Source organism: Dermacentor silvarum, chromosome 4 (genome assembly GCF_013339745.2).
Source record: "Dermacentor silvarum isolate Dsil-2018 chromosome 4, BIME_Dsil_1.4, whole genome shotgun sequence".
NCBI classification, from domain to species: domain Eukaryota; kingdom Metazoa; phylum Arthropoda; class Arachnida; order Ixodida; family Ixodidae; genus Dermacentor; species Dermacentor silvarum.
In genome coordinates, this window is record NC_051157.2 from 8,990,138 (window position 1) to 9,017,648 (window position 27,511).

A 27,511-nucleotide genomic window follows, 5' to 3' on the forward strand; every position below is an offset into this window, starting at 1 on the left:
CTCGTGATGCACGGCTAGGCCGAACGGGAAAGGCGACAATGTCTTCTCCGTGTCCCCGCTTCCAAACTGCCGCCTCTCGCGACATGGAGAAATACCGAGAAAGCATGATATGGAGATCGGTGGCGTTTTACAAGGGACTGCGGACAGCCACTTTAAACGTGTGGGCTTCAAACACCGACTTATCACGCAATTATAATGTGGTGCACGACCGGCCGAGGAACGCGTGTTGCCGGCGCAGCGTGTTGGACCGGTGACGGGACCGCCTCCCGTAGTGCATTCCAACCCCCTCACCCATCCTCCAATCTTGGCCAATATGCGACGGGTGTGAGCCGGCCTATTCCCCGGCCTGGCGCCTGCACCGGCGCCGTATCGGCCAGCGGTCGAGCGACGGCCGCAAACGGGAATCATAAATGTCGTTCACGTCGACGACGCGCGCCTTGCAGCGGCCCGCAGGTTGGGCGTGCGCTGCTAGCGCGTGAGCATGGTCGGCATTTGCGGCGGCGGCGATCTGAGCAATCCCGAGCCGCTTATCTCGACCCAAGGACGAGCACTTGGTCGTTATGTGCAGTCGACCAGCATCGGCTGCTTGCCACGAAATGGAGAACGCAGGCGGTCTCGCATATTGCTCTTTCGTGGTGCGATGGCAGTAAAAATGATGTGCATTCATAGCTGCTGATATGACGCGGGAGCCGATGCTGCTCTATAGTGTCTCTTGCCGCGCAGGTTTGGCACGTTCGGCATGTTACAGCCGTTATAGCGACGGGCAGACATTGATACCTCGGTTGTATTGATGGCGCCATCTCCATAGCGAAGAGTGTCAGTCCAATCAAAGAAGTATAGCAGCGAGTGATAACTAGCTCAGTGCCAGTCGTACCTCCGACCGGCACTGAGCCCGTGACCTGGCGGTCTACTATTCTGCTACAGTGATGGAATGTGCTTCCGATTACTGGCTTGATTGCTTACGCCATAAGGTGTTCTCTACTAGAGTTCCATCCCAGAAAACGACCATCGGACTTCAAGGATATTCAAAGGCATGCGCTTTTTAAATGTGAAGATGTACAACTTCCAGGCACATACAATCTTGATGAATCGCACATTTGCGCACCGCGGGGACCTCGACATCCAGAGGATAGGCGACGTTCCCACTATGCATAGGTAATGTCTATGGTGCCTTCAGTATATTTTGCGAAATAAACGCCCCGGCGGTCATTTACCGCTGCCAACGCCTGTATGCTCGATCGAGGCACCAGTGCTTCAATTTTTCCTCGAAGAAAGGCGCAAACAATAGCATAAAGAATTGTTTCAGGATCTGAATGGCTAAGTAGAGAACACTTTGGATGATTTGCGTTAGCGATATATTTTTTAGCGTTTGTGCATTATATTTCTGTTTTTTTTTTACCACGCCTCTTACGACGATCGGCAAACGTCGTTGGCTATCATGATAATTAGCCAATACTCTTTATCGGACACAAGTCACTGTCGTTAGCACCCGCCTCGGTGGGATCAGTGGCTATGGTGTTCTGCCCCTGAGAACTAGATCGCGGGTTTGATTCCCAGCCGCAGTAGTCACATTCCGATGGCGACGGAATGCAAAACTCCTATACTTGTGCAGTGCTCGTATACTTAGTTCAAGTGCACGTTAAAAAACAGTGGATGCTCGAAACTAGACCGCAAGCTCATCCCTCATAGCCCGTGGGTTGTTTTGAAGAGTTAAACTTTGTAATTTTTTTGTCATTAGTAAAAAAAAAGAAAAGCATAAACCAGAATACGTGCACAGCGGTACCCTCCCCAAGAACGAGCAAAGGTGATATACTTTGCATCCAGTGGACCATCGTTGGATGTTTGCTTTGCCCTCTGTACTGTGAATAAGCTACCACCAGTGCGCAATTCAGTTCAGGCTCGTACCAAAACATCTCGTTTGCTATAGACTGTTCTGATTGGCCCCAGCCAATAGCTCTCTTCTGCTGATATTTTTGAAGTTCTGTCCATTTCGAAATTCTTTTACGTACGGTAGCCGCGCAAACGCTACATTTACTGCGAGTGGTCCCAGCATCAAACCTCATTCATCCACAAGTTGCTGACAGGACAGAGACGGTCCACCCGTCTTTCGTGACACGAAAAAAAAAAAAAGAAAAGAAAGCAACGTTTCCGATCTCAATCGCACGTACGACCGTCTCTGACGGCAGCCGTCGTCAGCCGAGATAAAAAGTCACCAGCCAAGTTCGCCATAAGGCTCGCTAATAAATGGTCGCTCACCGTGGAACCTTTTTATCTCGCTGCGGGCCGAAGAAGGAGCACGAACGAAGAGAACGTCGGCCAATCCCGTTCCGCGCGTAATCCCCCGCGAGATCCCTCGGCGCCTCGGGATCATTCTTCTCTGTTGGTGCCTGAAATGTGAAGGATCATTTTCAAAGTTGGTCACAAATGGAGCTGCAGCTCGAAAGTCCTGTAACAACAAAAGAATCACCCCATTACCATTAGATTTACGAAATAACGCGCAATCGCTAATGGTATGGCAACGTGGTCTTATTAGGTCAGAAACAGCACCCGAGTTCGCGGGACATCGTGTTCCGGGAACAGCATGACTGTCTGCTTTGCGCTCGTGTTCGTGCCTGGCTGCAGCTTTCAAGCTACTATATATGGCAGTTATACGAACAATAACAGAAAGTGTCACAATGCGCTGCCCGTTCCCCTACGCCATCCTTCACTGCGCAGGAACGCCCTCGAACTTAGCGCACTGTCGCCGCCGCGTCGCTGTTCCGGAAGACGTATCTGCGGACAGCCGTGGAGGCTCACCAGCGGCAGCTTTGGGCGTATATTGCGCGTAGACAGAAGGGGAGTGTAAGTTCATTCATGAGGCCAAAATAATCGCAAGAACAGCGTTGCTGACAAGGGAATGTTGAGATGCTCCAGGCCACCCTCGCAAGATACACGCGGCGGTGACGAAGGACGACGCCGTAGCCGCTCTGCGAGCGTACTTGGTGAAGTAGCGATATGCGTAATATAAAACGCTATTATATCACTCGCCAGCATGCTTTTCAGGCACTCGTGAAATCGTTTAATGCACAGTATTATTCGTGTTTTACGGCATTCAGAAAGCCCAAGTACAGGTGGCTTCTTTTGCCGGTCCTTTCTCATTTTTTATTCTTTTTTCATCCTCTCTCTTATTCCTTCATCTAAAACTGCGAACAGCTCTTAACACCGCTTGCCGCTGCGAAGATGTCCATTCGTATTTTCATTATCAACCATAGATAAATGTAACAAAAATAATCAACCCAGTAAGTTCAGTGGAAATCCGCAAGACGGCGGGGCAACGGCGGCTGTTTATTTCATCGGCCGAATTGACGAAAGCTCAGTGCCGAGTGTGCGCGAAGGAGGACCCGCTTGTCCGGCACTGTGTATAGTGCAGTGCATGGGGATGCGCGGCACGGTACTATGCCGTGACTGGTGCAGTGCAGTTTTATGGATGGTCGATTAATTTTTGATTCGATTAACGATTAATCATTCATCGTTTGAGCCTTTAATCAATTTCGGTGCAGGGTATTTCATTGATTAGGTGATTAATTGAAATTCTTGGCGGGAGCTTCTAAAAGGCTGAAACACAGTTATCTACTTTTGTAGTACCCTATTTTAATGTTTCAGAGGTGTAACCAAATTTGAAACGCAAGTATATAAACGTTTGATAAAGGATAATCTTGAGCTTGCTAAAGGCTAAATATAGTTGGCACTAGTGACCTTTGAAAAGATAAACAATATATGTTATAAAATGGCACTTGAGCAGAATTAAGACAACGGTATTAAGACGCACGACACTATAGTGAATCCGTGTGCAGTACAGTTAAACAAGAAATAAGGAAATTGGCAAAAGTGAAAAGTGAAGTCCAACTAAAATGTGCAAGGAGGAGGAGAGAAAGAGAGAAGGCAGGGATGTTAACCAGAAATGCGTCTCGTTGGCTACCCTACTCTGTGGGACGGGAAAGAAATTGCAATATGTGCCGGAGAAAAGAAAATTACTTGTTAAGGATTTTAATCTACATGCTGTTTTGTACAGAGCGAAGGAATGTCAATTGGCTGGGATGTTTGGGTGAAGGCGAGCCCTTCTTTGAATGGCCATGCAATCAACATGCGAGAATAGATGCTCGGAAGCTATACAGGTTGTTTCGCCTAACTTGTGCCAAACTTTAAAAAAATATGCAAATGCTACGTAGCTGAACCGAACCAAGGTAGTGTTCGCGTCGCTTGGAGATACTGATATTATTGTAATTAGATAGTCTTAATTAATTAATCAATCAACATCTCATTTATTATAATTGGATGAAAAGTGTCAATTAGAAAATTGTAGAGCAACATGAGAAACTCCCGATACAGCTTTCTGTTGCTCAATATGTGCTACATAAAAGTGTTTTTCCGAGTGTGAAAGAAGCCCGCGAATACATGCAAAGTGCCTCGAGTGGCCAGTCGCGCGGAAATTTTGCGTGTATTCGCACTACTGGAGCTGGGCTGCATAAAAATGATTTCGTTGTACTGTTTGTATAATGTAACATTTTACTTTTCTTTTCTAACGTGCTTATCGCAATATTTTTGTGTTGTACATCGACTCTACATTTACTGCTTCATTGTGTATGTACATTACCCCTCCTGCTTGGGCCTTCCAAGGCCTGCAGTATAAATAAATAAATAAATAAATAAATAAATAAATAAATAAATAAATAAATAAATAAATAAATAAATAAATAAATAAATAAATAAATAAATAAATAAATAAATAAATAAATAAATAAGGACGCTCCGGGCGCATTTCTGCCATCGCCGTGAGGTTCCGTACAAACTCCATGGGCTATAAAATCGTCGTCGCGCGCCTACGCGGTATGCGCGAGTGAAAGCATGCGACGGTGAGCCGGCAATCACGGCTCGCGTACGCAAGGGCGGGAAGCGGGAAGGTAGCGCGCAGTATTCCAGTCGCGCCCAACGCTCCGGAGGGAGGGTAGAGAGGTGGAGGGGCCGCTCTTTACTGCGGCCGCGTTGTCCCGCCGGTCTGGAAGGCTATGGGGGGAGGGTAGGTAGCTAGGAAAAAAAAAAAGAAGACAACAAAGCTCCCCGTTTGTCCCCGTTTCTCTGTACTATGGATCATGCTTTGTTTCTGGCGTTAGCTTTTATTCCAAATGTGCCCTCGCTGGATTATCTAAGCGGAAGTTCTTTCGTGGTACCTGAGTGAAAGTTGAGAAAGAGTAAAAAACCGAAGTAAAAAAAAAAACGTTTATGTATTCAACATGTTTATCTGCATATCTGTTGTGTATCTGTTGCATGAAGAGATTGATGAAAAAGTACTGAAATCCATTATTATTATTATTTGGTATGTACACATATACACACAAGGACACAAAGGAAATAGGGAGGGAGCAAGCTGACAACTGCCACTGAGAGGGGCACAACGCCTGCCTACTCTTTCGGGAGGAGGGAATAGAGGGAATGAAAATAGGAGGAAAGAAAAGAGGATATAAAGAAATGACGGAGACACAGACAGAAAAAAAAAACACAAATAATGTCTATAAACGGGAGGCCAAGTCAGTAGCATTCAGAAATGTTAGCAGGGCTCGTTGGGCCTGGTCACGTCGAGCAGGGCACACTCTAAAACGAGCTGTTCAAGTGTCTCACAGGAACCACAAAACGTACACGACGGGCTGTCCACACGTCCTTGTCAGTATAGGCGTTCGCGGCCCAACACAGCTCCAACCCTTAACTTGTATAACAGTGCTCTAGCACGACGGGGCAAGCCTCGACCACGAACAAGGGGAGGGAACGATCCGTCTGCAACACGCTGGGCTGGGTGCTGCCTTAGGAGGTGTCGGCGTATCAGAAGACGAGCGTTTTCAAACATACAGGAAATGTCAGTGTAGTCACATTCGTGGTGGGCAGAACTTGAAGCGAGGTGATCGTTTCCAGCGATGCCTACGTGCGAGGGTATCCACTGGGCAATGAGAGACACTCCATGCGAAGTGATTTTGTCGGCAGATTCTAGGATACTGCATAAAATTGGGCTATCGGTATCTTGTCTCAGTCTGCTGAAGGCAGCACGGGAGTCTGTAATAATGACGACCTTCAACAACTCCCCACAAAAAGCAAGACCTCCGCCACTATCGGACACTCCCTCAACCCACACAACTTGAAAACGTGGAACTGTAGAACGCTGAGATCCAGACGGCCTATCGTGGAAGGAAAGCGTGAGGGCGAACATGAAGAGCCAGACATATGTCACAAGAGCGCTGCTAAAGGGTCAGACAGCTGACTAGTAATGTGCAATGCCAAGAATAAACTTCATTGTACGAAAAGTGGTGTGGTTATTCTCAGGAGAAGCCCTCATGTAGAGAACCAGTGGCCGCGGAATGCCAGAATAACTCGAGTGACGCATCCTTCACAAAATCAGTAAAACCAAACCCAAATTGCCAGCAAAACGCGCCCAGTAATAGATAGAACGTGCGTCACAGCGATTACCATTGCAGCGCCTTTGTCGAGCGCGCCAGCATATGGCAAAACTGGCGGCTAGCACCACTGCGCTCCTATTGAAAGATCGGTCGGGCGGGAAATAGCCGAAAAATTTTCTGGTCAAAACCGACACGAGGGGATGACCTGCATTTCCTCGGACTTGTCCCGCGTGCGCACTTTGGCCATCGGCTAAGCCCCGCAGGAGAGGGGTTTGGTTGTAAACTCTCTCCCACTCCGAGCCTGGCCTGCCTATTTCCGCAAATTAATGGCCCTGCGGCAGAGAGATCCTTATCGGCCGCGCTGCGCGCGCGGCGGAAAGCTTTCGGGCCTCGAGGAAAGAAAGCGCCGTGGCGATGGATGGGAGGCACACAAGGCGAAAAAGGCGCGATGGGGCGTGGCTCCTCTCCCACGGCGGGCGCCTGTGAGAGAGGATCTCCTCGGGTTCACCTGCTTAAATGCATTACACGAGAAAAGTATGCGCTGTGAGAGGAGTTCGGTGTGCATCGCGTTTCATCTTCACACCTTGCCTTGATCGACTCTCCGAGCCATGGATATCTAGGAGTATGTTAAGACAGAAACAAAGACTGTGGCTTCAGCATACGCGACGCCTGATCTAGCCCGCACCGAGAAGAATAAGATTTCCGTCTGTGCAGGTCACGTGTTGTTTCAGTCAGGTTTTTGATGCTTATATAGCTTCTAAGACTAAGAAAGAATGGGCAAATTTTACATTGCGTGAGAGCGCAAATCAAGATGTGCGTCGAAGCTGCAAAGCGACCGCCTGCTCGCATGCCATCTTCGTTTCAGGCGTCCTGCGAGCAAATCCTGTCTGCTATTGAACTCACGAGATAATGGCTTGATTGCGGAATATGACTTAAAACACTGGCGAAGCGCACCAAGTTAACCAGGCCGCAGTATACTTTGTACGGAAGTCGCAAAACTATATTTATTTATTTATTTATTTATTTATTTATTTATTTATTTATTTATTTATTTATTTATTTATTTATTTATCTATTATTTAAGGCCGATCTCTGGCTCGTCGTGAGCTGTCAAGTTTTTTCTTCTGTATATAGCTTAGAAAATAAGGGGTCACAGCAACTAAATATTAGGGGTGTGCGAATATTCGAAACTTTCCAATAACGAGTGTAATAGTGTCCTATTCAATTCGGTTTTCCAATCGAATAGTCACAGTTCGTAAATGCGAATATTTTCGAATACTTTTCGCATATTTCCGAGCGTCAACTGTTTCCAAATAAACATAAAATTGGAGCAAGACTACGGTAAGTTTTCAGCCCCGCGGGCACAGTGCACACATATAACGTGAGAGCTCGCGTAGTGGAGGAAGCTACGTCGTATAGGTATCCGTACTTGACAGGCTGTACAGCGCTCATTCGCGTTTACTGAAGACTCCTGCGCATCTGAAGAAACTACTGGTTTGCTCGTAATGCTCCATGTGTGCATTTAATAAACAGCGCTTAATAACGTACTATGTAATGACAGAAAGTTGCGAACATTAAAAATGCCAGGATGTGAACAGAGCTTTATATTAATTGTGACAACGGCTGTTCATTATTCGAAAACTATTCGGATATTCGATTCGATTCGCGTCTTGCGCTATTCGATTCATATTCTATACTATTCGCGCACCCCTATTAAATATGCATGGGCTATCCGCGAAGCCAAAAGAGAACCTCCTCCATAGATAAATCTCGTACCGCTAGACGTTTGCCAGTAGGCACAAAGGCTCGCCCACTTCGGCTCAATGTAACGCAATGCATCGCATTTCTCTCGGCCCCCCTCCTCTTCTGTAGTGCCTTCGCATACTCAGCCGCGTATATACCCGTGCTAGACGGGTGGCCTCCTCCTCGGCGGCGGCGCTGGTCGGCCGAGCGTTCCGTGGCGCCGTCGTCGCCGTTAATTAGCGGCCGGCGCGTTTCCTCCTCGAGCGCCCCATACGCGCGCCAGCTCGGCGAACGCGCAGCCTCGCACTTGAGGGTCGCCGGCCCGTGCTCCGTCCCTTCTGGTCGGGCACTTGAAAACGTCCAAGATGCGCCTGCCTGGAGTATGTAGCGAGCCCTGGCGAAATACCTCCCGGCGCATTCTTTTTTTTTTTCTCCAGAAATGAATCGCACTGTGGCGGGGTTCGAAGTCCAACTGTCAGCCGTCGCGTGGCGTCCCGCAGGCGAGCGCGATTGCACGAAGGAGCGCTTCTTGCTTGACGCGACATGGTGAATCCCAGTGGCCGATACGCGAGGCCGCTGACCGACTCTGCGAACGAGCATCTCGCTCTGACACGGAGCTCCACGCCTGCCATATGGAAACGCAAGCGCCGGCGACGGAGCATGTAGGGTACTCCTCATCACCGGCGTTCTCACAGTCATTTCAGTTTTAATTGTAATAAAAACGTAATTATATTAAATAAAACGAAAGAAAAGTAAGCCTTAAAGGTATAAGCCTTCCATTGCAGGTTTTCGAGTCGGGTTAAAAAAGAACTATCTGAGGGATGTGGTTACAAGCAATTTAACTGGGAACTTGTTATTTAAATAATGATCTCACTGTGTAGTTGTGACACAGAACACATCTAGGATATTGAAAGGTTTTCTCTAGTGAGCCTACGAATCACAATATTTTCAGAGAACACGAGATGTATCTACATGGCACGTAAAGCAGTGACAACGCGTAGCAGAGCTGAAACAAGGCGCGAAACGCAATATGCATGAGGTCGGAAAGACTTAACGTAATTTCGAAGGCCTTCAATTCCCGACTAAGAACGATAGTGGCCGCTAACTAAACCGTACACTATGTGAGACTGAACTAGCAGAATGGTATCGATTGGAACGGATACAATCTGCAACACTTTAACACAGAAGGAGCTAATTAACCAACATATCAAAGGCGATAACCACCCCAACAAACAAACGTGGAGTGGAATCCATCCCCAAAAATTCAGGACGGAAGAAAATACTCACATACCTGCATTAGCATATTCACGTATTGGCAATATTGACACATGTACTTGTTTACCTTTCAGCGGTGACTGCATGTATCGGAAGCTTCTCGAACGTTATCGATGCTTCTATCCGTCGTCTGTGGTCGTCGACGCTTATGTAATCTGATTGTATGAGCGACGAGAATTGTGTACTACTTTCTGGAAGACACGCGGGCACCTGGCATTATTCTGGAACCTTCGATGACTCGTGTATAAAAGCCGACGTGTCTCGCCGCTGATCTGTTCTTTATTGACGACTGACGATCGTGCTCGCCGCTCTTGTTGTAAAGTGAGTTAGTTCCTTTTCTGGGCACAGGATCGCCCCATAAAGAATCAGCTTCGTCACTCACAGTTTTAGCACTGTTTCCTTCAACGTCACTGCTACGTGACAATATTAACATATGTAAAAATGCAGGAGCACGTGACGAAAACGAAATGCCGCACAGGGCACTATAAGCAAAGTGTACTATATATTTTAATGGCTGGGAATGGCTTCCCATTGAGCTTATCCGTGTGGTCCATTAGGTCAACGCAAATAGCCATTTTCCAGAGCCACTCGTAACTGCACAGTAGTCGCATGTGGCGATCCTTCTGTGCAAGTAACTCTATTTCTTTACTAGGGTTACTGAAACGAGACAAAACGATTCCGCTGCTCAGACATCGAACTGTCGTGCAATAAGTCCCGTCCACGAACTCAGATCCCGTCGCCTATAGACATTTAGAGAACTGCCAGTGATTGAGCCCATGCGACCTCATCCCATTTGCAGCTGAAACAACAGGTTTCAGAACACGGGGCATGCCCTCGTATTTCCCACAGAGGGCCTTCTAGTAAATCCTGTAATGCAAAAATACCATTGACATTGAGAATCCGCCAACTTTAGCAGCTATGATTATTTGCCCTATGGGGCCTTTATTTCCTTCGGTAATGTTCTCCCCCCCCACCAAATGTGAGCGGTTTTAGTTTGCCCCACTACGACCTGCACGTGGACACGGTCTTAATTCTTTAAAGATGCCCTCTCCTGCCACCGTACCATTAAAACTGTTGACTGAAGAAAGAAGCTTTTAAATACCGTGTTCCAACTAACGTTAGTTAAGCTGTTCAACGAAAACAAATTTAAAGATGTTACAACTTTAAGATGAACGGTGTTCGCTCGTCAGAGGTCCGATGACTGAACACCGTAGTTCTTAAAATCGTATGTTGCATCGTGTCTTTTTAAATCTCTTTTCCTTTCATTGAACAGCTTGGCTAACGTTAGCTGGGGCACCTCCACACAACTATTTACACGCTGTAGTTTCGCGGGTGAAAAGCTGGCGAAAGCTCTTTGGGCCCAGCGCGCCTGAGCAAAGTTAAGAAAGGCGTTTTCTGGCGTGATGGCTGGGACCGGCCTGTCGGAGCGCCGCGCGCTCCTCACGCTCCTGATTCGTCGGCGCTGCTTCAGACGAGGTGGCGGGAACTTGTAATTGCAGTGAAGCCAGCTCCCGGGAACAAACGCATTAGCGCTAGTCTTTGTGAAGAAGCCCCGTTCGCAGGCGGAAGTGCAGCATAGGAAGAGGAGGAGGAGAGAAAGAGAGAAGGCAGGGATGTTAACCAGAAATGCGTCTGGTTGGCTACCCTACTCTGGGGGACGGGAAAGAGGGATTAGAAAGATGAGATAGAGAGAGGGGCATAGTGAGCGGTTTGGAGACCTCTGGGCTAAAGATTTGGTTTATGAATTTCGTCAGATGGTTAGGTGCTTGCTCTTAGTTGCGCTGATAATTAGGTATGCCAAGGAAGACTTTGCACCGATCTGCTAAAGTGGCTTTGTAAATAAATGTTTCATTCATCGGTAAGCGGCCAAGGCCACAGTTTATAGAGGGACCTAAGACAGAACAATGTCTGCTGAGCCGGCGATGCTCGGTGCAATCCAGCCAGCCGGAAGCCGCCGTGTCGTGATGCGTGTGCCCTCACCAGAGGCCAGTTTTCTGTTCCCTGTCACCGACGCGCACCGCAGCAATGGCGCGCTCTGTGAACATCGCGCCCCTGTTCCTCCTTCGCAGTTATCGTAAACAAAGGTGCAACCACGGCCAAGGGGAGCGCTTCCGCGTATGCCGCGAGGAATATCTATTCCCGTCCTGAAAAGATTTCATAAAGCAGCCAGACCAAAGCGAGACTAAACAGAAGGGGTTCTGGCATAGGCGACACTGCTATGCACGTGTCTAACAAAATAAAGGCTTTAAGTGGGCGTGTTCAACTAGAGGCAGAATTTTTATATCGCAAGTCTTTCGGCTTGAACTGTCTTGCCATGGTACATAACAGGAAGAAAATAAGTTTGTACGCCTCTTACCTAGGGCTAAAAAACGACCAAAATCTGAAATCTCATACGCATACCATATGAAACCCTCTTAATTTTTGCGTTACTAGTGTATAATTCCGCGAAATGTTACGCTCTGCTCTACCAGAGAAATTGAGCCCGGCATGTCGTACTAGTATACCAATATCGGTATACACAGCTCGAGCACTTGTACTTCAAACAGTGCAGGAACCCGCGCAGAGCTCATTCTATACGAGCACGCAACGTGTATAACGGGCATGGTGCGGGCAGTAAACATTTACGCTAGCATAACGTGTCCCCGGCAACGCCATGACAAACCAAGAACCAAACCTGATATTTATAAGCCTAAGTCACGTCTGACCTCACGCTGGCTAAGGCCACGATTATGCTCGATACCTCGAACGCGGTCGTGCCGTTGCAAAGTAAGTGAGAAACGATCGCGCGAGCGGTTAGGTTCCTGTAGACCAGGGTGCAAACAAACGCTATCTTTTGTATCTGAAAGGCTCGGTGACCGATGAAGGCTTGAAAGGACCAGAACGGCTGCCGCATGCGCTAAATTGGTCGCTCCTTCTCCGAATGCTCTGGCATTGCGCTCGCAATCATCTTGGCGCTAACCGCACATCAACCCATTCTAGATGTCATTGGCATCTAGAGTTTCATGGCCGCACGAGGTAGTGCAATCGAGTCCGTGCAGACACGATTTATTGTGACACCACACATTATCGAGCATTCGCGTATCTATCGTTTCGTACGGCCGGCCAGCGGCACCGGTACACGTTGCGGAAATGCTATAAGCAGCTGTGAGGAGAAATGACTTCCGTCCAAGTGTCAGATAAAGACGTCAATTCCACGTGCGTATATACGTGTTACGAACGCTTGGATACGTGGGATGGTCGGGACAAATTGTGCACGAATGACCCTGCGGGGGCGATTAGCAGCAGCGAGCTATAGCGGTCGCACCCACTGCGTTCTGTTTGTCTGTGGGAGTGCCTGAACGAAAAGCAAACGCGAACAGTCGACTCGCGTGCGTGAACAGCAGAAGGGTGCGCACACCTCGGCACGTTTGATAAAGTGAGCGCACTTTTGGTGTTCAGTGCATCCATACGTGTGTTACGACGAATGAGGGAGAAGCATTTTTCATGGCATACTGGATAACGGGCTGTCTGAATTATTTTATTCTTGCGACATTGTTATCGCCAAGACTGGCCGGAGCTATCGCAGTTGGCATTAGACGTCGTAATAAGGACGTATTAAACTGAGTTTTCCGACATGAGCATTTTGCAGGCTTATTAACAGAGCAGTGAGACTCCACATCACGGCACATCCTTGGCGAAATAGTGCGCACATAACGATGTAAATCCATGCTTGCCGGGAACTCAGACATTAAGATGCGTTGCCGTTACACAAGCAGGCAAGGGAGCACGCACAGGCCGAGAGATATACATCGAACGAGCCTAATGACGGCGTACCACACGCTCCACCTTGGGAACCGTATCGAGCGGCACTATAGCCGTGACAGTTGCCGCCGCTCCACTCGGGTGTCGTCCATCTTCTCGTGCTGCTGCCAGCAGACATATCGGCAGGGAGGAGATGAGGGCAGCCTCCGCGCCATCATTTGCGTAATGGCGTCTCGCTGCCGCAGGTGTGAACCCGACAGCGCTGCATGGGCGCAGCAACGCCGTGCGGGCCGCCCTGTGACACTATCGGCGTCGGCATCGGCCTCTCTCTATCCCGGCGCGCCTCTCGCGCCGGTCGCCGATAAGGACCGTGTAATATCGCTCATTTGGCCGCCCCGTAACGCCGCCCTGATTGGTACCTCGGACCACGCAGATGAGGGCGGTGTTCTGCACGGGGCCGCCGAACAGAGACGCGCTCCTCCCCGACGATGTGCGGCGCACGCGTGCGCGCGCCTTCGTCACCGAGCGCGCGCTGCATTTGCTGCAGCAGTGGCTACGCCGAAGATAGTTAGAGCAAGCGCCATTTACAGTTGCTTCGCAACTACTCTGCGACGAAGCGACGAAATAATTGTTGCAATGAGCGTTTCACGACGTGGTCTGAATGTGGCCCAAGATATGGCGCGGACGTATATGTGATAGCTGCAAAGGGGTCGCTGTTTTCATTAGCTTTAATCCCTACCGCTCTACTGAGAGCTCGACGTTTCATATTAATACTTTTAGTAAAGGCAATCCTTTCTTATCGAGTTACCCCCCACTTTTCCGTATCGCGTATAGGTGTGTGTTTCTCGCCACTTTCGTGGGCTGATCCAGAAGATAGGGCAGTCTAAAAATGTGGGCCGTTTCCGTGGATATGTGCAGTCTATAAACATGTGGGCTGATCCTGGAGGATATGTGCAGACTAGAAAAGCGGGTCGATCCCGAAGACAGTGAAGCCAAACGTTTAAGCAGTCCGACGCTCTTCCTACTCCCTTCACGCGAGAGATGACGCTGTATACAGTGCCGTGCGCAGTGACTCCTCTCACCCCCAACTCGCTCAGCAACACATTGCCTTTGATCGGTGTCAATTATAGGGCTTGAATCGCTTTCCAGCTGTTTTTTCGTTGTTTCCACCAATCGAGGTTCACCTTTTTGTCACTTGGTTCACACTGGTTTTCTGACGAAGGCAACGACCTGCGTTATGACAGGATTGTGGCACTGCAATGTTGTTTTTTTCCAAGCTTCCCTGACACAAATCAAGCGTGCACGCGGTCTCTTCACGATGGTATACAACAACCTCAATGGCTCGAGAGACATGATGACTCTACCGTTTCCCTGATGGAATCGGCATCATGTTCCATTTCCATATCGTGACAGATCTTTGAATGCAACATACGTCATCGCGGGAGGCTATTTGTCGTCGCGGCGTCTTTTATGCTGCACACAAGTATGCTGAACACCACTTCATGGGACAGCGTGAGTTGCTGCCCTTTAATGCTGTGATCCGTGCCGACGAAGTAATTAGGCATTTAACGATCCGGGCTGTTGCCGCGGCGTGCGTGTGTGCGCGGACTTCAGGCCGTGTCGAGCATACGAGGGCTTTTCTGGGATCCATTGTGTGCGGAGCGCAGCTGCGTTGACGTAAGGATGACGGAGCGAGCCATTTAACGAGCTTGCTCTGAAAGGGGCGCGAATTGATTGTTAGGTGCGGTTATTCAGTGTCTGCGTGTGTGAGCAATAGGTTCCGCGCTCGTGTACGCGATAAGGGGTATTTTTTTTATCAGCCTGCGGCAAGCGATTGTATTTCTCGAAAGGTTGGTGCTGCTGCTGATATTATGACGGACAGCACAAACACGCGGGCCCTGTAAGGGAGAAGAAAGCTATGAGAAAGAAGAAGCCAGATAGCCCTGTATACTCGGTCTGTTTGTTGCAGTATGTGATATAAGAAAGGGAAGGACCTACGATAACACACAACTGAATTGCTGCAATTGTTACATGTCCGATTCCTACGTCGTACCTGTTGCGACCTCCTTTTTGCCTTATTTCTGGCGCTACTCTTCAACTTCGTGACACGCAGCGCGTGACTGATTACTTACGAACTGCTATAGGGCGTGTTTCCCTTATAAAGAATGTTGTAGCGGACTCAGACTCCGCAAGATAGTTCACGTTAAGAACGCACGAATATTTGATGCATGCAGTCTAGTCAAGCATTTTTAATTCATTTCGCTTTTCATCTTAAACCAACTATGTGGCATTCTCATCCGCCATCAGAACTTCAAAATTTTACATTTCTCGCTCAAATTTCAGTTTAGCATTTCCACGATGGACACAGAAATGTAGCCTCGTTATAGTTTAGTTGGGGGCTATAGTATAGTATGTCTAGCGAGCGTCGAAAATTCGAAACTGACAACTGTTTACAACTTCATCGAGTTTTTCAAGAAGCCGTTAGGATGGGGACGTGACAGAAGGATGACTCAGCATTATTGCCGAGATCCTGTTGCGAAGCCAGGGGTAAGGCGGGTACACATTCTGTATTCCTCGGAGCAGCTCTTTTTCATCATGTGTGTTGGTTTAATCCGGCCTCCTATAGCGTAACCCACCTCTCTAAATCAGTGTCGCCTAAACGGTGATGGCCACTTATTATAGAGCGTGTACAGTACTCTTGCCATTGCTGGGCTGTAACATAAGCGAGAAAAATAAGCCGAGCGGTATCAGTAGCTTGCGATTCAATAACAGTAAAAAGGCTATACTCTTACCGCAAGAAGAGGCTCGGGAGAAGATGATAAAATGAAAAGACAGGTGGCGCCGCCGTCTTGAAGTTCTGGCTGGACCAGCTCGTCTTGATGTCATGGCTTTTGATGCCGTCTGTTAGGGCCTAGTTAATTTTTTATTGGTAAAGCTTAACTATACGTTGTATTCTAAGAGAGAAAAAGATTGAATTTAACAAGTTACAAAATATTTTACCCAGCCGGCCCAAGTACGAAAAAAGTACTTTGAAATCCATGACGTCATATTGACGGACTGGCGCTGGGGTACCGGCGCGAAATTAAAAAAAAAAAGACTTTTTTTCTGATAATCAGCCTATACCCGCAAAATTAATAAATATAGAGTTTCCAAAGGATACATTATTATTCTATAGTGCTTACTATTTATCTTTACTGGCGCTTTAAATTATGTAATTTCCGTCCAAGCCAACTGATGCGCCCGTGAGGCGCCATAGGCGTATGCTGTGGATTGATCTCGATCACCTGCGCTCCTCTAAAGTTAAATCCACACGACGGACAGAATACCGCCGACGAGCATGACATGGCTGAGACGCAGCGAACTGAGCCGCCAGCAGCTCATTTGCTTCGTCCTACAGCGTGCGGCGTGATTGGGCGGCACTGAACCACGTGATGCTCGTCCGCGCTAGTTGGTCCATCGTGCGAATAAAGTTTAACTGTAATGCAAAGCACAGTCAAATACACCTTCCCATTTCGCCCCCACCGGAAAGCGGCCTCCGCGGTTGGGAATCAAACCCTCAACCTCGTGCTTAGTAGCAGATCGCCATGTATTTGCTGTGATACCGCAGTTTGTGCAGGCTATAACTTCGACGCAGTGGGCTCTGGGCGAACTGAAGGTTTTGAGCTGAATTCTTCGCTCTCTGCTTTCACATAGGGGGAACTCTCTGAAGGAGAGTGCGGTATTCTGCCGCTACTGAGAATCGTGTTTTGACAGACGATACGTGTTTGAGGCCCGCCGGCCTCGACAACGGAGTGTGTTGTTGAGCGCGGTGGCATCCAAAGCAAAGCGTTTTTCTTTCACTGTGTCTAAACCGGAGCGCAGTAACGCTGCAAAGGGAGTGTGCGATATGGTATGGTATGGAGAACTTTATTGAGTCCTGAAGGTCAACCCTGGGTTGACGCGGGCCGCTCCCACGTTGGGACTGTCAGGCCGAGCCCTTCAGCCACATCGCGGGCCTTCTGGACTGCCCGTAATTGGTCAGAGAGTGATTCACTTCGTAGCATTTGCCGCCACCATTCTTGTTCCTTGTCACAGTCTGCGAAGACCGCAGGGCACTGCCAAAGCATATGGTCAAGAGTAATGATGCCATTGCACTTATTACAATTGGTTTGAATTTCCCTCTCCGGATAGATCCTGTTAATAAAATATGGACTTGGGTATGTCCTTGTCTGTAGCAAACGTAATGTGACCGCTTGGGCTCTGCAAAGTTTACCGTGTGGCAATGGGTATTCCCGTCTGCTTAAATAATAATGTTTCGTGATTTCGTTATATGTTAATAATCGATCCCTGTGTTCCCCATGTGAAGTGTAAGCTGCTCGGTCTTGAAGAGCACGGCTAGAAAGTCCTCGTGCTGCTTCATTTGCCACCTCATTGAGGTTTCTCCGAGTTCCGTCCACCACCCCCAGATGTGCAGGAAACCAGCGAATTTCGATCCTCTCACTGTTGACCTTGTCTAGTAACTTGGTTGCTATCCGTGTCACATATCCGTTAGTAAAGTTGCGTATGGCTGTTCTAGAGTCACTGTAAATATGTGTCCACCGATTTGCCCGGATGGCTAAGGCGATGGCTACTTGTTCTGCTACTGTTGGGTCCTTTGTATAGACGGTGATGGCATCCCGTATGTTACCTTGAGTGTCTACAACAACGGAGGTATATGCATCCTTATTTTTAACCCAGGCAGCGTCAACGAATACCGCCTGCTGCTTATGTTGATCTATGTCTTGAAGGAGTGCCTTGGCTCTTGCCTTCCGTCTCTCGAGGTTATGTGTCGGGTGCATGTTCCTAGGGAACGGGGTGGTCTTAATTTTTTCTCGTAGTCCCGCTTGCAATTCTGTTAATAATTCTCCTTTGTTGGTTTGGTTGTTACTTTCTACGCCTATTTCTTCAAGTAGCGCCCTTCCAGGTCGTGTCCTCATTAGTCTCTCTTGGTGGGCCACCTGTTGAGCCTCAGCTATCTCTTCTAGTGTGTTATGCAGCCCTAGGCGCAATAATCTATCATTGGCAGTGCTGATGGGAAGTCCTAGTGTAGCCTTTATAAGTCGTCTGATTAAAGCGTTTAGCTTGTTCTTATCAGCCTGTGTCCATTGTAGCATGCCTGCCACGTACGAGAAGTGGCAAAATGCGAATGCATGTACCAATCTTATGGCACTGTCTTCTCCTAGCCCCTTATGCTTATTTGTAATTCTACGCAGAAGTCTAATGACTTCTTCAGACTTCTTAGAGATATGTTGTATCATCCTGCGATTAGATCCATTCGCTTCCAGGAGAAGGCCTAGCACCCTAATAGTCTCCACCTGCCTGATTGGCTCTCCATTCTTGGCGTATATGTCAATGCGGGGTTCTTCCTCTGGGATATATCCTTTCGGCTTGCGCCCACGCTTACTGCTCCGTAGTACCAATAGTTCGGATTTTTTAGCAGAGCAGTTCAGTCCCATACCCTCAAGTATGGTTTCCACCACATAAATGCTTTCCTGTAGTTTGGTCTCTGTTTGTCCCATATTACCTTCAGCACTCCAGATTGTTACATCATCTGCATATATTGCAAAGTGGATACCTTCAATCTGCGCGAGACCTCGAGCCACTTTTGACATTGCCAAATTAAATAACATGGGAGATAGGACAGACCCTTGTGGTGTCCCACGATTCCCAAGTTCCAGGGTTGTCGATTGGAGTTCGCCTAACCTGAGACAAGCAGAACGGCAACCGAGAAAGGCTTTGACTATATTGTGCAATCGCTTACCCAATCCCATCTCCGAGAGGATATCCAATATGGCCTTGTGTTTGATGCGATCAAAGGCTTTTTCTACATCTAGGCCTAGGAGAGCTCTCGTATGTAGCGGGCTAGCAAGAATAAGGTGATGTTTGATTAAAAGCATTGCATCTTGAGTCGAAAGTCCAGGACGGAAACCGATCAGGTTATGCGGAAGAACATTTCTGTTCTCTACATACTTAGTCAGTCTATTAAGTATGACATGCTCCATGGTTTTGCCCAGACATGATGTTAACGATATGGGCCTTAGGTTATCTAGATTGAGTTGCTTGCCTGGTTTGGGAATAAGAATTGTGTTAGCAATTCGCCATTCCTTCGGATAATCACCGTTTTTCCAGAGTTCATTAAAATACTCAGTTAAATACGTTATAGAATCATCGTCCAGATTTTTCAAAAGCCTATTGGAAATGCCATCTGGACCAGCAGCGGATCTACTGAGTGTGCGATCTGTACACTCATACTGCAGATAGATGCGATCCGCTTAGCTCCCTTTTTGCGCGTCTCCGTTCAAACGCGGCGTTCAGACTCGGTGTGCGCTCGCACGCACCCACTCGGGACGGGTTGAGCCGGTGGCATGGAGGCGAAAATTAATGACCGGTCTGCCTGTTGACTGCATGTGCAAGTGTTGTATGCTAGTGTGTTAGCTTGTTTAAAACTCATCTTTTTTTATCCTGTATAACTAGGTAAATTTCTAGTAATTCAAAACAGAAAGCAAAAATTACCCATGTTCCTGCTTTTCTAGTTGTGCTACTCTTAACTAGTCGTGCTGGTAAAGTTGAGAACGTGCTATTCAATCGGAAACGAGCGTGTACTTCATTTCTGAGAGTGACAGCTGCATCAGAACTTTAACATCAAATGCTTAGCAAACTTACATTAGACGTTTATATTTCTGTCACAAGCTTAATATAACGGCGCGAGAGAAACCAAAGCATGCGACAAGGGCTTTTCTTAATCTTTTCTTTTTACATTATCGTACTGATCTATAACTTGTATTAACTAAGCACATTTTATTTCAAGTTTCCATTGTAATTCCTGTCGCTAATTACGTGGTCACTTTTCACGAACACGCATAAACCATTTCCTGAGCAACGAAAGAGCAGAACAAAGCATTTCCGGCCAACACTTTCTTATTTCTTTTGTGTGAAAACGTAATGAGCACAAAAGTTGAGAAAAGCACGAAATGTTAACGAAGAGGCTGAAATGTTCAACGCAGGCCGCCAATCCCGACGAGCTAAGCTTTGTGGAACAGGAAGAAATGGAGATCGTATCCGAAGGAGACGGCGATGGATGGATAAAGGTGAGTGAGCTACGAATGGGAAAACATGCAGATCGCTCCAGGCTTACTTGTACAGGTAGGCTTAGTTGTCTTAATCCTGGCTTGTTTATTTCGGTACATGATATTTGGATAGTAGAAATAGATAATTAAAGGAAAGCTTGTTTGAAGTGGTCGTCTAAGGGCGCTGGCTGGGTACCTATGACGTCGCTTCCATATTCGTATATGGGCAGACACGGGAGGAGGCGAGGATCACAGAAGACGTCGTCAAGGGAGAGTATCGCCTACCGATTATGTGTAGTAGTAACGAGGAGCGTCTCAGTTTCAACATTTAGCGCTCATCTGTGGTCATTTATCTAAAAGCTTGAGATGAACTAGCATCCTGGTACGCGGGCACGTTCACTGCAGGCGCGCAACTACAAAGGGGAGGAAGGCTACATCCCGCAAAACTACGTCGAGATCGCGGAAAACCAGCCGGCGGGTGCATCTGGCGAGTCCTTCTCGAGCGTAGACTACCGTGTCGAGACCAGCGACGATGTGGACGGTGACACCGCGGCTGCTGCCATAGGCGCCGACCCCGAGTGCGACCAGGAGCCACCGACGAGCGAACCTCCCGCCGCGGAGGCAGCAGAGCCCGTCGTGCCACCCGCAGACTTCCCGAACACCCTGGCTCCTCCCGGCGAAGTCCACCTCAGCAGTGAGCTTTAACACTTGTGATATAGGAGACGATCAGCCTTTACCGCTGGTCTGAATGGCTAAAACTCATATTAGGTACGAGGGTTCCTAGCTGGGCTTGTTGGTTTACGTGCATTATGGCGAAAAGACGACGGGACGTGTGAAAACCGGACAGTCTAATGCGGTGTTAGGCTAATGACATGACATCTAATGGACATCTTCATGACACGTAACGGGCATGTATGACATCAACACTTTTAACACGAAAGTGTTTTATGCCGGGGTCCACCAAGACTTCACTGACGTATTTCCGTCACGGAAATACGTCAGCTTACAATGTACACGAACATAATACAAAGAAAGAAACCAGAAGAAAAAGTTCCACAAACATGCAAAATCCGGGAATCGAACCCACGACCTCTCGGTCCGCGACGATAGATCGCCGAGCGTTTAACCCATTGCGCCACAAACGCATTTGCAGAGAGCTACACAGACGGGCCTTATATATCTAACACTCCTCCGTGTACCCGCGCTCTTGCTCGGGGCGGTGCCGCCGCCTACGAGCAGAAAAGAGAAGTACTGCATTATGACACTAAAGCCCGGCCCACATTCAGCGTTTTCACCGGCGTTTCCTGCCGTTGCGTCTCTCGGCGTCGTTGCATCAACGGCGCCGGAGAGGTCACCCAGCCACATGAGACGCACGCAAACAGCGCCAGTCCAGCGTCGCACAATGTGACCAGACAGATTTAACCAGAAGCAGTGTGCAATGTCATTCAAGTGAACTATGAGTAATGTTCCCGATTAAGGTTTTTAAGCCCTGTTTATAGTTCTGCGGCACACACACACGCACACACATTCACGGCAGCGCGCTCGAAGGTACGAGCGGCTGCTTTCTCAGACGGCGCCGCCTCGCCGACGAGACACTGGCGCCACATGGTGGCACGCACGCGAAATGGTTGCTGCGGAAGTCGCTTGCAAAAGTTGCCAGCAGCGCGGCCGCAGCCATGCGCTGATTGGTCGGCGCCAAGTCGGCGCTCATCGATCCGCTTCCGGCGGCGGCGCCGGCGCCGAGATTTCTGGTGTGCCTTGAGTACGACGTTTCGGCTTGGCGCCTCCCTCAACGTCGACGCTGAGCGGCGCCGGGTCACGAAACGCCAGGAAACGCCGGGAAAACGCCGAATGTGGTCGGGCCTTAACGCGCACCGACAGTGAACGCTTCGGTGGTCTCAGCACTACGACGCCTCGATGCCAGCATTCGAAGGGACGCTGGCATCAAGAAGCACTACCAACACCACCTAGGTGGCGTTCACCGTACTCAGCACAGCGGAGCGTGGCCTCCGCAATTAGCTCTGAAAATGTTTCTGAAGTTGATCGCGGAGGCTGCAATTACGACGCGCTGTACGCGCTGATTTGACTCGGTGACGATTCAGTTACGTGCTTTGTCTTGCGCGTTGTATTAGTGTGTCAGTTACGTGCTTCGTCTTTCGCGTTGTGCTAGCGTGTGCAGCGTAGTGCAGCTTCCATATGCACGACGGTTGCTCATGGTCATCGACGTTGGTAGTCGTGATGGAGGAGACGTGCCACCAGGCGTCAGCGTGGGTGCATCAACGCCTAAGGGCGCTTTAGCCACAAAACACCAATACGACATTATATATCAATGTGCAATAAACATTACACTACTTCTGTGAAGACACGTTTCACTTTCGTGTTCTATACCGATTCCTATATAAGAGGGATCAACCACATTTTTTTGGATGACCTGGTGTCTGCCCACCAGCAGGAAAGGCATGAGGCACGTCGAGGCGACTTTCGATACTAGCGCCAGATTTTTGGGGGAGCTAAGAATGTTCCTCTTTTCGTGCAGAAAGGGGAGACACTGGGACTAGCGTTGCAGTGTCACCAATTGGCCAGGCACTGCTCATGTTTTTTCCATGATCGTGCCGCAACGCCAGTGACGCGTTCCTGTCGCTCTCGTCGCAGCCACGTACTGCCGCGCCATCTATGACTACGAACCGACATGCGATGATGAGCTGGGCTTCGCGGAGGGCCAGGTGATCCGGATCCTGCGCACTGTAGTGCACGACGGCGTCGATGACGGCTGGTGGGAGGGCGAGCTGGACGGCCGCACCGGAATCTTCCCTTCCCTGATGGTAGAGGCGCTCAAAGTCACCGGAGAGCCGCAGACGCCCATGGTCAGTATCTGCCACTATGACTGCGCACCTAAATCGTATCGCCTTTCTTTCTTTAAGACAATGTCTTTCTTAACGAGTTACTCCCACTTTTTCCTATCGGGGGTATGTGAGAGCATAGCCCCTTTGGTGGTCCGATCCTGAATATCATCGTCATCATCATAATCATCAGTCTATATTTATGCCCACTGCAGGACGAATCCATTCTCCACTGCAGGATCCTGGATATAGCACAGTCTAAAATTGTGGCCCGTTCCCGAGGGTGTGTGGAGTCAAAAATGTGGGCCGATCCAGAAGACAGCACCGTCACAAAAAAATTAAGCGGTCCGCCGTTCCTCCTACAGCCCTCACGCGAGGGATGACGTGATGAGTACCGTGCGCAGTGACTCCGCCCCATTCCCAAACCCAACTCGCTCAGGAAGACGTCATGTTTGATGGACGTCAACTAGAGGTTGAATCGTCTTCCAACTTTGTATTTCAATTCTGTAACTTTTTGCGAAGAAAATGTGGCAGCGCTTGTAGTTTTCATTCTCATGCATAAGAGCAATACAACTGCGTACTGTAGCTGTTTCTGAAGAAAGCAGGTAATTTGCTCCAGCTAGCAGTGAGGAACAAGTTGGCTCGCTTTTATTCTAAAAAGCTGCTCGCGCCCGATGAGAAGGCTTTCTCCGCAAGCGTTCTTTTTTTCGTGTTCGCGTTCTTTTTTCTTTATTTTTATATCTCCGCAGAAAAGATGCCACGCCAACTAGCCCGATCAGCCACGTTTCCCCTGACAGGCTTGTTTAATTTCAGAAGCTGGCAGCGAAGTTTGCCTGTCACTTATGTAATGAACTTACGTTCGTACGCCCTGCTTTGGAATAATACGGTACTGAAGTGGCGAGTGCCACTCGCATCAGCCACTTACATATAGGAGACGCGATCGTGTCAGTGCAACCCGTCTCCCACCGCGTCAGAGTGTCGTCTGCTCAGCCATGAGCAGTGACTAGTTTAGCATCTTGCTCCAAAGCAGACCTCGTGGCTTCTGCTTTAGCGCCACATTCCTTTAAAGCAGTCTATGAAAGGCCTACCAAAAGTTGTTTAACTATGTGCGGTACACATTGCCGTTTGAAAAGTGTTTTGGCTGCTTGCAGGAGGACCCAAGCATGGACACTGTGCCGCCGCCTCCAGCATTCACGCCACCGAAGCCATCATTCCTTGTCCCGCCGGCACAAGTAATACTAACACAGCCCACGCCCGACCACGAGCAGAGTGGCGAAGCAGACCAGCCGACGGAGCCAGGTGACCGACGCGTCGTCCGCGTTCTCGCGGAGATTTGTCGTTCTAAATTATTCTTACATTGCGGTTACGCTTTCAACTTTTACGTATTGCACACTTGCTGACTGGAATTCGCTTACCTGCTGCTTTTACCAGTGCTGGTTATGCGTCCTTCTAGGAAGTGCTTCTCTATTTTGTTCTTTTATTCCTGTGCATTGCATCCGCAGCGCTTGCGCATTGTAGAGGAAAGTTAGTTGGTATTTAGAACAGTAGAACCTGCAAATGCTCTTATGTCGTGGCAGATGTAGTCTAGCGGTAGAGTGCACATTCATGGCCGGTCCGTGTGTGGTTACGAACACGTCGCTATTTGGTGTTTCAAAACGCAGACGTAGCTAAAGCACGTGCCCGCAAGCTAAAACTTCCGCATATAGACATGCCTAGCAGGCACGCAGTTGAGCCCTCGCAGGATAGTGGTTGTGAATCTTCAGGCTTCTTACTCAAGATATATTATTCCGTGTTTGACTGCACGCACAACCAGAATGACCTGGAAGATTTTGATGCACAGCACGGAAATGTAGTGCACAACACGGAAATAGTCGTGCGTTGAAGGTTTGCCTCATTTAGCGATTATGTCGGTCTTTTACTTGGCAGAATATGGCAATTCGTGCTGGAAAAACATTTAAAAAGTTAGGGCATGGACACAGGAAGGAACTGAATGACACAAGCACTGACGATCAATTCATACCAACTCGCTAAGTTTTCGGTCTTATGAAATATAGGAAATACTAGGTTGCGTGTTCAATAATGTGTTTGACACATTGTGTTACTTGTCTTTTTTTATTTGCATCCGCAATACAAATATTTGCACAAATACCCAGCTGGTCATAGGCACTAGCGAACAGCTTCTCAGAAGTTTATTTTGATTCCGGAGTGGAACTTAACCCTGCGGTGCATTGACGCACTACAGCGTACTACCGAACTCATGCGGCCTGCCAATTCTAACGTGTTTACGCGAACCAAAGATGTAGTCTATAGAACACGTCACTTGCCTGCCTGCACCACTACAGCGTCGTGTTCATGGCACACCGGACCTCGGCTGCCATGCCGAATGCAACGGTGGTAGTAGTTCTTGCCTGCTTGCTTGCGTATGGCTCGAGGACCACCACAGCTAGCGGTGGCCTTGTCTCGATCTCTTGTAGCCGTCTCTGTACTTTATAACGATCCCGATTTCCAACTGGAGCTGCCGACACCGCAGCAGGCCCACTACCAGAGTCAGTTCTCGGGGTCCGAGAGCGAGTCGAGCGACCATGACGTCGCTGGTAAGTCTCGAGTTGGAAATCACGGTGTTCTCCACCATATTGTCACGCACCTTCTCCCACCTCCTCCCCATGTCTCAGCGGAGGCAAGGTACACAGGAGTAGGCGTCTGCACACAATGCTTGAATTATAATGCAGTGCCGGAGGTTTTTTTTTTCTTTTGCGTAACTTGCAGTTAGCAACATTTGTAGCTGATGCCTCCTGTTCTGTCGTTCGCTGCGACATTTAAGCTGGAATAGTTGTACGATGATTGTAATTCGGGCTGGTTGCCTACTGATCGAACAAAGCAGAAATGTTTTAGTTGGCGATTCTCATAGTACTTCACTTGCGCTTGATTGGCCGGCTATAAGAACCTAAACCTATGAAGCAGGAGCAAGTGACACCTGCAAGTGCTCGTATTTCACTAATGACGAGTGCTCAAATATCAGTAATGGCTGGCAGGAAAGTGAGTTGGAGTGTGCAAAAAAGGATCACGTTGAAGCAAATCCGCTCTGTGCATGATGGTCCTGCGGGAAAACCGGGTGCGCTCCTGTTTACCTTTCCTCTTCCTTTCGTCAACATTGTACCCGTCCCATGAAAAGAAACCTGATCGTGAAAGGTAGGGCCACGCCATACTTACATGTCGTATGTAATCGTGACACTAAAAGCGGTGTCCCTCGCTGTAACAGGCTGTCAAAATGTTAGGTACGTTCTCTCAAAATCTACCGCCTTAAATTTATGTCAAGCAGAAGAACATTGGACTTATTTTGTTGACGGAGAAGTTCTAGCTTAGTTGCAAAAGTACTAGGGCGAATATAATTAATACCATCCCCAGGGTACTTCTGTAGTTCGATTTACAAAGTGTATGCCGTTTTTAAATTAGGACCAGGCAGCAGTCACAGTAACGCACACCTGAGTGGCAGATATGGTGGCGTTCGCGTATATATATATATGAAGTGCGAAAAGCTGGGAGGTTAACTGCAGGGTCAATATTCACTTTGTTACCTTGCACTGGGTAAGTGTTCACGTAGAACACGATTCGTAATATGCTTTCTACAGAGTGATTTTTCACATATGTCCACACTTTCTTATTATGCTGTCATACGCAATACACGGTAAATTATATGTTCCCTTCAGGCAGAAAAGAAGGAAGTGCGTTGAAACCTTCACATGCTTACGAATGTAACTATCGAAGTAATTTGTTGTCAGCAGCAGGTTAACGATATATGAGACAGGAGAAGACCATCCTTTGCTTGGAGCTTTCCAATCCCGCTCTTCGAAAGATGAGTACCTTTCATGATTCGCTTCGCTGGGTGTCCTGAAATTCACAAGCGTACGCAAATCTCGATATCAAATATGTTTTTCAAAGCATCGTTTGCATATTAAATATTATTCTGCATAAGTTCGGTGATACGGAACCTTAGATGTAGGTACTTTCTGCTCGCAGATTGCCTTGCATCGTAGTTTTTGCTTCTGTTCAGCATGTGTGTCTTGTGTCGTGCGCTGTGCTTGGCAGAGTAGAAAAGCATTGCCTGTAGAACTTGCCCTTTGAGTATCCTTGCTTGCCCGGTTGTGCAAACGCCTGTGGCATGGTGACTTATTTACAGCAGCCGAAACGCGCTTGCTGGCGCCACGCACGTTTTGGCACCTTCCTCTCTGATATTTTCAATTGAAGCGAGCGCCTCTGCGATTGAATTTTCTTGCTGATGTATCGCTTCTACAATAGGCTGCAACTCTTTCTTTGTTCATAAAGGCAATAACTGTCACTATGCGGCTCTTTTCAGCTTTGAATACACCGTGCATGAGTGTATGCGAAAGTGCACGGTTCAGCCTAG

At 48.3% G+C, this 27,511-nt stretch overlaps 1 protein-coding gene across 1 annotated transcript in view; it reads left to right on the plus strand.

The window, feature by feature from the left end:
• The window catches only part of LOC119449407 (F-BAR and double SH3 domains protein 2-like), a 150,726-nt gene that overhangs the window by 116,997 nt on the left and 6,218 nt on the right, over positions 1–27,511 (plus strand). The window contains 5 exon segments of the mRNA XM_037712577.2: positions 20,204–20,287; positions 20,672–20,960; positions 22,919–23,130; positions 24,258–24,405; positions 25,581–25,700. Of these exon segments, the coding sequence (XP_037568505.2) occupies positions 20,204–20,287; positions 20,672–20,960; positions 22,919–23,130; positions 24,258–24,405; positions 25,581–25,700 (853 nt within the window).